General features: G+C 41.5%; 1 protein-coding gene across 3 annotated transcripts in view; it reads right to left on the reverse strand.

Moving 5' to 3' along the window:
* Positions 1-12551, reverse strand: part of Elmod1 (ELMO domain containing 1) — a 62740-nt gene that overhangs the window by 5506 nt on the left and 44683 nt on the right. For 2 of the 3 annotated variants that reach the window (XM_013112996.3, XM_040729919.1), the window contains exons 7-11: positions 6704-6837; positions 5262-5330; positions 4797-4820; positions 2028-2078; positions 791-924 (exon numbers count right to left, since the gene is read on the reverse strand). In XM_013112996.3, coding sequence (XP_012968450.1) covers positions 791-924; positions 2028-2078; positions 4797-4820; positions 5262-5330; positions 6704-6837 — 412 coding nt within the window. The remainder of the gene's footprint in view (positions 1-790; positions 925-2027; positions 2079-4796; positions 4821-5261; positions 5331-6703; positions 6838-12551) is intronic. The other variant, XM_005069545.4, reaches the window with a different exon arrangement.

Genomic DNA, 12551 nt, shown 5'->3' on the forward strand with positions numbered 1-12551 from the left:
GTGTGTGTCTGAGAGAGAGAGACAGAGAGGGAGAGAGAAAGAGACAGAGAGAGAGAGAGAGAGAGAGAGAGAGAGAGAGAGAGAGAGAGAGAGAGAGAGAGAGAGAGAGAGAGAGAGAGAGAGAGAATGCGTGAGAGGTCAGAGGACAACTTGTAGAAGTTGGTCCCAGCCTTCCATCATGCAGGTCTTGGGGATCAAACTCAGATCTTCAAGTTTGGCTTGGCAGCAAGAGCCTTCACCCACACAGCCATCTTGGTGGCTTGATTTTTTCTGGATTTATAGATTTGCTTCCTTTCCCTGAGTTTCTCCTTTTTGTGACATCCCCCTCCTCAGATGGGAGACTTCCCACAATGGCCTTTTTCACGTTTCAACCTTTATTTTTTTGCTTTTCATCAATACCCTTTTGATCTACTTTCTAGGCAAGTCTTTCAACCTTACTTTCTAATCTTCTTGTGAATTTCATTTCTGTCAAAACATAGGACCTGGCAGCCAACTCAGGCTGTCTTTATAGTTGTATTCCTCAGTGTTAAGCTGTGCTAGATCAGAAGGAGATGAACAAAATCAGACCTGAAGTTGACACATTGCATATCACATAAGAGCTGAGAAAAATCCACGAAACCCAGAGATATAAGTGTAAGTATTTAAATGATAAAATAATCAGACAATGAAGATACATGCAATGGAACTCCTTCCAAGGGACCAGTGTAGCGTCACCACAGTGATTTCTCAGCGTTGACTCTTGTCTGCGCTACAGAAATCCATACTGATCATTAAACAACAGGACACTTACAGAACGCTTGTTGGAAGTGAGACAGTGTTGGTGCTTCAGGGGCGATGTTGTAGAAATGAGTTTTCAGAGCACCACTCACGAGCAGATTATATGCCAGATCGGTGATGTTGATGCCCACAATTGCAAAGGAGTACCTGCAAGTAGGACCCACAAAACCCGAAAGTGTTGCAATACTGGTTACAGGCACTTCAAAAACCTGAGCTCTAAATTCCTATTAAACCACTAGGATGGCAAACCATCTGTCCATCGCTGCTTTATCGACGTTTTGTCCTCTAAATCTAGCACAAGGTTTTGATATCGCGTGCTGAGAGAACTGAGAGTTCACATGCTTTGACTGGGCAACTCTACTCCCAAACATACTGTAGGTCAGTGTCCGAAGTGGACAAAGCTTTATACATAAGAATATTTATCATGGCAAGGCAGAAACCACTCAAATATACTAAGAATATTCCTAGAGAAATTAATTATGGTAATTTTTGTGTTAACTAAATTATGGTAAATTTGTAGCTAACTGAAATTGTGTTTCTAGAGACTTTAAAGCAAGAAACGTGTGTAGAACAAGCCTCGTTTAGTGTAGGTGCACAGGGATGCATGGAGAACACTTAGGCTGAAAGGCTGTGAGTCCTTACTATGGGTGTGCAAAGACAATAGGATAGGCTGATGGACTGAGTTCTGGTCTACATTCCTGCATTTTTCTAAATTTAAATTTTATGTAAGAAAGATTTAAGGTATTACCACAAAGTGTATTTTATGTCCATCTTCTACAGAAAAGGAAACAGAATTCTTAAATTCTCTCTGTTCTTATAAATCCAGCAAAGAAATAATTTTGAATGGAACAGTTAATTAAGAACATATTAATTTGTTTGTTTGTTTATTTGTGTGTGTGTCTGTGCCACAACATGCGTGTGTGGATTTCATAGACAATTGGAGCATTATTTCCTTCTGCACATGGGTTCTGGGGATCAAATCAGGTCATCAGGCTCAGTGGCAAGTTCTTTACCTACTAACACATGTTATCAGGGTAATAATGTAAACATTCAAAACAGTTTTTAAATTTTATTTAATTATTTACGAGTATTGTCCACATGTATATCTTTGTACTGTGTGAGTGCCTGGTACACATGGAGGCATAAAAAGGGGCATTGAATGTCCTGGAACTGAAGTTACAGATGGTGGTGAGCTATGTGGGTTTTGCTGGGTCACGGCTGACAACCTTCATGTATGATCCCACACTTACCCAATTGCTTTATCCATCCTTTTCTTTTCCCATTCTGCTTTGCTGAATTTGCTGAAAGAAAGAATGAATAAATAAACGAACGTCGAATGTTTAATATGTTTTTGCTCTCTTTGTATGCTCATATTAAACAATTAACTACATGTGGAGATATATGTAACTCTATTATTACACTAGTCAGTCTGAATATATTACTACTAAAGGCAGTAGTATAAGCATGATGGCACACACCTGGAATCCCATCATCCACACTTGTATTGTTGCTACTAGAGTTGATTATATATATATATATCCAAACTGATTAGTGTTAGATAGTGTACATATACATACAGGTAACAGTGCTAACATAAGCCAACGCAGGAAGATTTTGAGTTCTAGACCAGCCTGGGTTACATAGTAAGACCTTGTCTAAAAAAACAAACAAACTTTAGCATTGGAGCTACATACAAATTTAAATCCATCTAAGCAGGAAAAAGGAGAATTTTCTAGAATAGATGGCAGATGACACACTACAAACACTCATGTACTACCACAGCACACAATCACAGAAATGCAGTACATAATGGATATTTACACAAATGTACTTTGTGAATGACTGATGCCAAGTACCTGCTGGAATTCATGGTAAAATATCCCACCTATTTTTAAAGTTCAATTTCTAACCAACAAAGTAAGCTAAAGAGGCACCAGGAGAGTTTTGCCTCTAAAAGATTCATCTTCAAAATGAGTTGAATTGCATGTGAAATTTAAAAATTTTGTAAGTATCCATTTTATCTTCAACAAATCTTTGAAAAGTCCACAGTATATCTGTATTTATTAAGTGAAATATTGTGTCTATATTTGTTAAATGAAATCTTTGTATTTGAAATATAATAAAAGGCTAAGTAGCTTCTACTCATTTGATAACTTTGGGAGCCCATTCCACAAAGAGGGATACTCTCTCAGCCTAGACACATGGGGAAGGGCCTAGGCCCTGCTCCAAATGATATGACAGGTTTTGAAGATCCCCCATGAAAGGCCTCACCCTCCCTGGGAAGCAGAAAGGGGATGGGATAGGGGGTTAGTGGGGTGCAGGAGAGGAGGGAAGGGAGAAGTAACTGGGACTGACACATAAAAAAGTTTGTTTCTAATTTAAATAAAAAAATAGAAAAAAAGATGGTCCCCAAGTAAACAAGCAAGAGTCAACAGGCATCATTCTCCTCTTAAAACTGCGTCTACCTTTATCCCTCAAGTTTCTTCGGGACCCTGTGAATGGTCCTGAACAAAAGTAACAATGCATCATGCTTGCTGAAGAAGAGCTGGGAACGTGTCCTTAGCACACATGTTCACATCTCACTGTTGAATTTCTGAAATGTGTAGGATCTGATAGAAGCTATGATGATACCATAATTGGTCAAAATATACCTCTTTCAGACAATCATATAAGAAATAGATTAGTGTTTTCCAGACATTTTGATTCAACTTGGTAACCTTCAACATCAGTTTGAAGAAATGAATACAAAAGCTTCTTTTTCTTTGACTGGATTGTAGCATGAGGGACAAACTAGGTTCCTTACAGCACACACATGAAGGCCAGTCTCTTTAAGGCCTCTTAGTCCCTCAAGCCCTCTCTGATGGCCGATGAAGGAGCCACAACTTCGGAACCTCTGTCTGCCCTCTCTTTGCTTGAGGATGGCTCGCCGTCAGAATGAATCTCCCTTCAACAGTCATTCAAGAACTATTTTAAGCTTATTGTCACTTCCCCAGGATCACAGAAAATCCATGATTCCTGGTTCTGATGCAGGAAACACCACTTAGAAACACACGCAGACTCTCAGCCAACTTTAATTAGAGGATGTTCCACAATGCAGAACCATGCAATCCAGAAGATACAGTTTAAAAGCCAAAAGAGCTTGAGGTTGATCATGCAATCTATCAAGAAAGAGCTAGACGATTTTCAGTTTTTTTCTTGAAATAAATAAAAGTCAAGAAGATGAATTTTTAATCTCATGAAAGACCATAAATGTAAGTTTGGGAAAGTAATGTAATCTAATGAACCTTAGCCACATGGAGCTAGGAGGAGGATAATAGTAACATGTAACATCAGTGAAGTGAACCCAAGTCAACTGCTTCCTGAATTTTAAGACCACTGTAGTAAAGCTTTAGGTTTATTTAGCCAATAATAACTAAGTGCTATTAGGTGGAAGACAAAAAAAATCTAATGGGACCAGGACAGTAAAACAGGAGGAATTCTCAGAAAAGCCACTAACTTACACATTAACTACTATTTATAATAATCAAATTGGAAATATATCAACCAAGGGCAGAAGTGGTGGGACAGGCTTTTAATCTTATCTCTAGGGGGGTAGAAGCAGGTGGATCACTGTGAGTTTGAGGCCAGCCTGGTCTATATAGTAAGCTCCAAGCCATCCATGGCTACATAACAACATATGTCTCCAAAAAAATTACTAATTGAAGAACAAATTTTCACTATGCAAGAAAATCCCAAATAAAATGTCCCTTGAGGGGATTTGGTCATGTGTGTGAGATGGTCACCTCTTTAGAGGAAGGGATTAAATCTCCCTCAAACTGGGTGTAGTTCTGAATACTTGATCCTGTCATTAGATTAGAACAATCTGTCTCTTAGCTAATAAAAATGAAAATGCAGCTCACAAGTAAACAACCATATAAGATTAAAAGCTGGCGAATGCTTGCCTTTAAAGGTGTTTTTCACAAATCTACTCATTCTAAAACAGAATAAAAACAACAAAACACAAAAGCAAAGAAAAATACCTTATTTCTTCTTTAGTGATATCCCTTCATGTGTTCAGTTAAAGGAAAGAAATCAGGTAAATGCAAATGCGAATACGGTCTTGAACTTTAAAACAAAAAAGGCTTAGAAAGTCCAGCTTCTTCTGTGGGGCTTGACTTCCTTTCTTCCTTATGCCACACCACACTCCTTTGTCCCTGAATTCTTTTCTCCATAGCCGTCTCTCCATGCTCACCTTTCAACTTTCCTAGACATACATCTTGACATACATCTTGCTTGAAGGACACCGCTCTACTTTCTAAGTCCTGCAATGAGTATCTGAAATGCTAACCTTCCTGTTTGGCACCTGTCCAAAGGGCTAGCGAGAGCACTTTCGCTTGGCTCCCAGTGAGCAGGCTCTCCTGATAACATTTCTCTGCAGGTCCATGAGGGAAATGATATTTAATGATCCCCAAACCGCTAACCCATCTTTCATTTGGAACAATTACCTGCATTTTGGATGAAGAGAGTCAGAGAGGACCTGCTGAGCCACTGTGGCGTCCCGTTCTGCGAAATATCTACAGGCCAAGGGAAAGAACACCATGATTGCATCGTCTGCAAGACAGCCACCCTCATCTGGTGGGAGGCCACTTGGCACCCAGAGGTAGACACTGGCATGAAGTCACCGCTCTTCCAGAGCCAGCGGACTTGAAAACTTAATTATAAACTTCATTACTACCCAGAGAGCCAAGTATATAATCAAGCATTATAGACAAGGGGTTGGGTGGCTCGGGATTGGAGACCCCTAGAGGCAGAAGGGTTAGAGAAGCAACATGGCAAAGGAGGGAGGGAACTCTAGGGCTCCTCCCTTCCCTCCCCCCTCCCCTCCCCTCCCCTCCCCCCTCCCTTCCCCTCCCCTTCCTTCCCTCCCCTCCCCTCCCTTCCCTTTCCCTCCCTTCCCTTCTCCTCCCTCTTTTCCTTTCTCCTCCCCTCTCTCTTCCTTTTCCCCTTCCATCCTTCCTTTCTTCCTGTTTTGTCTAAGACACTATCCTGCAGCTCAGGTTAGCATTAACCACATTATACAGTCAGGAATGAGTCCTGATCCCCTTGTTTCTGTCTTCCAAGAGTTAGGATTACGGGTATGAGCCACAATGCCCAGATCAAATGCGTCTTGCTGTGTTTGAATTCATAATGATCAGATAACATCTCACAGAACTTAGGGATGTTAATAAAATGAAATTTCTGCCCTGGGGGGAATTGGCAAAGAACTTACACAACATTAAAAGTACTTTATAAAGAGCATTTAACACGGGCAATAATAAAATTGAATTATAAAACCAAAATTACTAATGTATGGCTAGATATTTTATTACACAAATCTAAGAGGGTACAGGAAAATTCAAAACTACTTTTAGATTTGCTTATTTTGTATGTCTGTGCACATGTGGGTGTGCACAACTTAGCAGAGTCAGCTCTTGCTTTTTGCTAAGTAGGTTCCTGGGCTCAAACCCAAGTCACTGCATGTGACAGCAGGCAATTTTCCCTGCTGAGCCATTTCAAGGACCAGTATTGGTATTTTCAGAGGTACATGTTGAAATATGAGAGGTGAAATGACAAATAGTATAGGATTTTTATTAAGTTTTTTTGTCTAAAAATGTTGCAATTTCTGAATTCAGGCTATCAATATGAGCGAGTGCTTTTACATATGCTTGAATAAAAGATTAAGAAGACACAGCTAAGAGCTGCTTTAAAATTTTTCTGCGAAGTCTGTTGAAATATAGGCAAGGTGTTGGCAAGTTTGTATGAACCTGAGTTTCCTCTTAGAGGATTTGAATATTCTCCTGGCATCTTTTGGGAAGTGACTTTTGGAAGTGATAATTCTTCTTTGCCATTTCAACACCAGCAGATCAGCGCATTGCTCTAATGCTCAATCATTCTTCAGTTTACTCACTGTAAATTATAAAGTCCCAGGAGACCCATTCCTCGAAAATCTGTTTTTGGATCATCACCTTGGAAACCAATCTCACACCACTGCTTAGAGATTCGAGATTCCAGTGGTGTGTTGGGCTTCAGGAACTCCCAGAGCTGCAGTGGAAGAAAAGAGAACCACTCCTGGGTGTGCGCACACAAGTGCCCTGTCTTATTGGTTCAGATGCTGTGAGCTGTATTTTGACAAGAGGGCTTGCAAAGGTGAGTATATGCACATATATTACAATAGCAGTTCTTGAAGGATGATAGAAAGGCAAACATGTTATTTCATAATAAAAACAAGAGGTTATAAGCCTTTACTCTCAAGTGTGAGCTGTAGAACGCTGTTATAGAGTTGTTGCTTTGAAGGCAATGGAATGCATGCATGTAGATCCTAGTGTTTTAAACCTTTATACTTTTGTTCCTAATCAATGAGGTAAATAGATAAGTAATATTCTACAAAAATGCTCTTTTGGTGGGGTCTCTAAAATATTTAAGACTACAAAAGAAAAGGAGAATGGAAAATGTTGAGGTCACCTGTTGTTCAACTCCACAGAAACCTTTTTCTAATATTCCGTCAACATGCTTAGCATGAACACCATTTATTAAAACAACAGTGAACCCGCTCGAGTTTCATTTCTCAGGTCTCACCCGTGACAGGAGTGAGAGCAAATATCATACAGCCAGGTAAGGAAACATAACAGTGTTCATGAGTAAGCCTCAAAATACATTATTGTCTTGAAGGATTGCTTAAAATAATTTCATTCAAAATCACCTATATACTAGTGGAAAACATAAATTCAGTACATTATACTCTTCACTGCTTTATAAATTTAGTTTATTTTCCAGGTTTTCAGTAGAAAACTAGATTTAGCACACACCATAATGATAGAGATAGGTAGACAGATGGCAGGGATTGTGATCCATGGTTCTATACAATGTATAATGCTTAGAGGTAAATGCTGCTCTTAGCCTCCTGACTCAGGTGCTGAACCATCTCTCCAGCACCACAAATACTATATAAATCCATATATTCATATATCCATAAAGTATAAGTTACATTTTATTTCCTAGTGTATTTTGTGTATGTATATGTTGTGGTGTGTATGTATATGTTGTGGTGTGTTCCTGTGTGTGAGGGCATGTGTGTGGACATGTGTGCACATGTCTGTCCATATGAGTGGGGCCACAGTTTGTTATTGAGGGTGTTCTTCAATTGCTCTTTATCTTATTTTACTTTTTTAACCAGGAGCTCACCAATTCAGCTAGCCTGGCTGGCTAATGAGCTCCAGGGAGCCTTCAGAGTCTCTGCCTCCTCTTGTTTGTGGGTTACAGATACATGCCCATCTGCTTGGTTTTTGCAGGGTGCTGCAGATTCAAACTGCAGGTCCTCGTGCTTGTACAGTAAGCACTGTGCCGACAGCCTTTTCTCCAGGCCCGGAGATCATATTTTCTTCTGACTATCTCACAAATAGTTAAGCTTCTGAATTTTTATATTATACTATATGAATCTTAAAGCTTCAATAAAGCAGTCATATGACATTATCTTGCTTTACTGTGAATCGTCAGGTATCAGGCACAGGGTAAAGTCTGCTATTTAATGGCAGAAAACACAGAGGTGGAAATCTGCAGTTCACAGGTAGAGAGACGGCTCAGTAGGGCACGTGCTTGCTGCACAAGCATGACGACCTGAGGTCGATTCCCAGAATTCTGTACAGAAGCTTGGAGTGATGGCTCCTGCATTCAATTCCACTTCTGAGGATGGAAAGAGAGGTGAAACTCTAGAATTTGGTGGCTCCGGGTCAATGAGAAACACAGTTTCAAAAAGCAAGGTGTGGACTCTGAGGAGCGACACCTCCACAGTCACATGCATCAATGCACCCACACTTCGGTGCCCCCCAATCCTGCAGTTCACTTTCATGTAGTGTGGTTATTATAGACATGACTCTGATATTACCTCTTAATAAGATACAGCATTTATGCTGGTATCACAGCACTCTAATTCAACTTATCTAAAGGTACAGAGACATAGAGATATCCGGCATGGTGGTACATGCCTGAAATAATGGCACTTGGGAGGTAAAGGCAGGTGGAGCAGGAGTTCAAGGTCAGCCTTGGTTACACAGTGAACTGAAGGCTAGCCTGGGTTAGCCGAGCTTATAAACTGGGTTAGCAAACTCCGTACATGATCCTTGCGGCACTTTGGGCAGCAAGCTGTGTGTGGACTCTGCTGTAATTACTTCCTTTTGTCTTTGTAGTAGGATAGCAGCCAGGGACAACAGAAACACTCACATGTGGATATGTGACCATGAGACACTAATAAAAATGGGCGGTAGGCTAAACGTGGGAACACCAGACCTTGAGCAGAGACCCACTTCCCCTTCTGCCTGGGAGTAGGCAGCTGTAAGACAATGTTTAGTAAAAACATGTTTACTAAAAACGATACAATAAGTTCCTGGAAAAGGCCTTCCCACGGAAACCGCCCTGACCTCGACCTTGTCCAAAGACTAACCGCACCTTCAAAACCCACACACATCCATCTCTGGTGTCAGAGCAGAACCAGCCAGGGTAGAGGAGAGAGCAGAAGCTTCTCTGGTGGGAGCCTTTCTTAGGAGGTTTTCTTGAACCTTTTTGGAGCCTGTTTAAAGTTCTCTTTATATCATTGAACGAGTCTCTGTGTTTTCAATACCCGACACCCTCCGCACGTTCTCGGACACAGGCCGCGCAGCAGACGTGACAATTGGAGGTCCCACTGAGATCGTGAAAGCGAGGTAAGTGGACGGGGTTAAGAAACTATGGGGAATAGTTCTGGGAAGCTAGAATCATTACAGTATCAACTAAAAAAGTTACTTAAAGAACATGGGACTGCAATCAAGTCTAAAACCCTAGAAGGCTTTCTAAAATCCATCGAACGAGCCAGTCCATGGTTCATTACTGGGGGAAGCTTAAATATTCCAGATTGGGAGGAGGTTCGCCGTGATCTTCATAGACTTTTACGAAAAGAGGGATCTGAGTCCTTGCCCCCTACGACATTCTCCTTATGGAGATTAGTGAGGGGGAGCACTTTTGACAGATAAGGTTCGTCACCACCAGGTAGTTCAGGACACAAAAGAGGCTTTTTAGAGTTACAAGAGACTGAGACTCAAGCCTCCTTGAGTTCAGGGGCAGAGAGTGATGATGAAGAGACCGTGATTGAAACTAGAGGCTCCATTGTTAGTGAGGATGAGGAGGAGTCTCTTAGTAACAACAAAAAAACGGGTAGACATCTCCGGGCGCGACCCAAAAGAAGGACTCCGGTCAGAATCGGTTATATCCTTCTCTATCAGACCTAGAAAATGGAAGTAGCTCAGACTCAGACTCGTCACAGTCTGAAAAGGAACGGTTACTTGCTGAGATCGCGGCCCTTAAAAAAGAACTAAAAAAGATTCTAATTAAGGAAAGACAGGACAGGGAGAGAAACCCTTCCCCATACTCTGAAAAAAGGGACTCCTCCTATGAGATAACCCAGTCCTTCTTGGACCTGGAGGGAAGACCCAGAGGAGGGGTCCAATGCTGCCCGGTGGTGGCCCCGGTAATGGAAGTTCCAGACCCGAACAATTCTCGACAGGTCATTCGGCGCCATGACCCTTTAAGTTTCAAAGATATAAAACAACTGAAAGAGGCAACTTTAAATTATGGAGCACAGGCTCCCTTTACACTTTCCTTAATGGAATCTTTTGCGTCTCTTAATTTGACACCTGGCGATTGGCAGCAGCTTTGCAGAGCAGCTCTGTCGGGGGGAGATTATTTGATTTGGAGAGGTGAGTTTCAGGAAAGATGCAGCCAGACAGCCCAAAGGAATGCACAGGCCGGACAGCCCCAGAGAAATGTGGAGATGCTTACCGGGAGTGGTCAATACGCCACCATTCAGCAACAAATGCAATATGACATTGCAGTCTATGCCCAAGTGGCAGCAGCAGCCCAAGGTGCTTGGAAAGCATTGCCTTCCAAGGAAGGAGGGGATCATCTGTCCAAAATCCTTCAAGGACCTTCCGAACCTTTTCAAGACTTCGTAGACCGTCTCAGTCAGGTAGCAGAAAGAATATTTGGGGGCATTGGGCCTGCGATGCCAGTCATCAAGCAGATGGCATTTGAAAACGCAAATAAGTACTGTAAGGAAGCCCTTCGCCCCTATCGCAATAAAAGTCTAAATGACTATATCCGGATCTGTAGGGACATTGATGGGAACTTCATCCAGGGCCAAGTGTTAGCTGCTGCTATTCGGCCCCAAGTGGGGAAAGAAAGACCTACTCTGGGAGGGAGAAAAACATGTTTCAGCTGTGGTAGAGAGGGACACTTCCGTAGAGAGCGCCCTCAAAATAGTACTACGGGTCTCAAGAGACCTGGTTTATGCCCCTGTTGTCGAAGGGGATATCATTGGGCCAATAACTGCTACTCTAAAACTGACAGGGAGGGAAATTTCCTTTCTGCTAATAATAATCAGGGAAACGGGAGGAGGGCCCCGCCCCAGGGCCCCAAAACCAATGTGTACGGGGCAATGACCCCTGCTCTGGGCAGTGGCAGGACTCATTTTCTCTCCCAGAGCAACCCCTTCATATCTCAGACCTCCTTAGAGCCACCTCGGGGAGTGCAGGATTGGACCTCGCTCCCTCTGCCCGGGCAATCCTAACACCGGAAATGGGGATCCAGGCCCTCCCTACTGGGGTGCATGGGCCATTGCCCCCAGGCACGGTCAGACTACTCTTGGGACAGTCCAGTACTATTCTTCGAGGCCAGGCTGGACTGACAGCCTCAAACAATACAGAGAAACCCTGACTCAAAAAAAAATTTTTTTTGTAACAGTAAAGAGGTACTGGTATTAAGTAAAGAAAAAGACAAAGGTATATGGAATGAAAAATTTTGTTTACATTTAAGTTCTATTTTGTGAGTCATCTCTAAAAATTTTTGGCCAAAAGCCTGGCCTCTCCACCTTGCATCTACAGAATTACAAGGAGTAGGTATGGCTATACCCCATGACTGTAGCTCAAATGGAGGAATGATAAAGAACATACAGGACTTTTTAACCCTTGTAGTTCAAGGATTGGCTGGAGTTGTTCTTTTACATAGATTTCAATTAAGGAAGCTTCATTGCAACAGACTAATCATGACCTAGGGAAAAAGGATGACTGAAAGATGCATGTATGTTCTGAATGTATGGTGTGGCCACACCGGTATGTATGAAATGTGATTGTGAATGCGTGAGTGTAAACTGCTTATATGATTAAAAGGATACTTAAATCCCTTCAAAAAATAGTTAAGAAGCTACCTAGATTGCTTTATATATAGCCAAAAGGAACATCCAGCCAGTCTGTTAATGTTTTAACAGAAAAATTTAAGATGCAAATGAGGCCTTGTCAGCTAGTGAGAGCTCTACAGGTTAGATTGGGAAAGACTGCTCACAGACTTCAAATAATTTTCAAAAGTTATTTGGACACAGTATAGTTTACAATCTTTGAGTGATTTTCAGAAGTTTTTGGGAAATATTTAATGGATATGTCCTTTTTAATGGGAATCTACAAATAATCTAAGTAATAATATCAATTTACCTAGATAGTTAACCAAGGAGGGTAGACAAATCCTTCTACTGTTATGGTCCAGCTTCAACAGTTCAAAAAAATTTTTTTTAAAAAAAGGGGAAATAATGCCCCCAGTCCCCACATGACTCATCCAATAATACACTCTTCATTTAAAAATTTTATAATGTGAATGCCAGTGAGCTTCATTCAGACAGATTCTGGCATGATGGAACTTGAGCAACTATTGCTCAGGTCAAAATGGAGACATCCATGCAC

The sequence above is a fragment of the Mesocricetus auratus genome, unplaced genomic scaffold, assembly GCF_017639785.1.
Source record: "Mesocricetus auratus isolate SY011 unplaced genomic scaffold, BCM_Maur_2.0 Super-Scaffold_100022, whole genome shotgun sequence".
Classification (NCBI taxonomy): domain Eukaryota; kingdom Metazoa; phylum Chordata; class Mammalia; order Rodentia; family Cricetidae; genus Mesocricetus; species Mesocricetus auratus.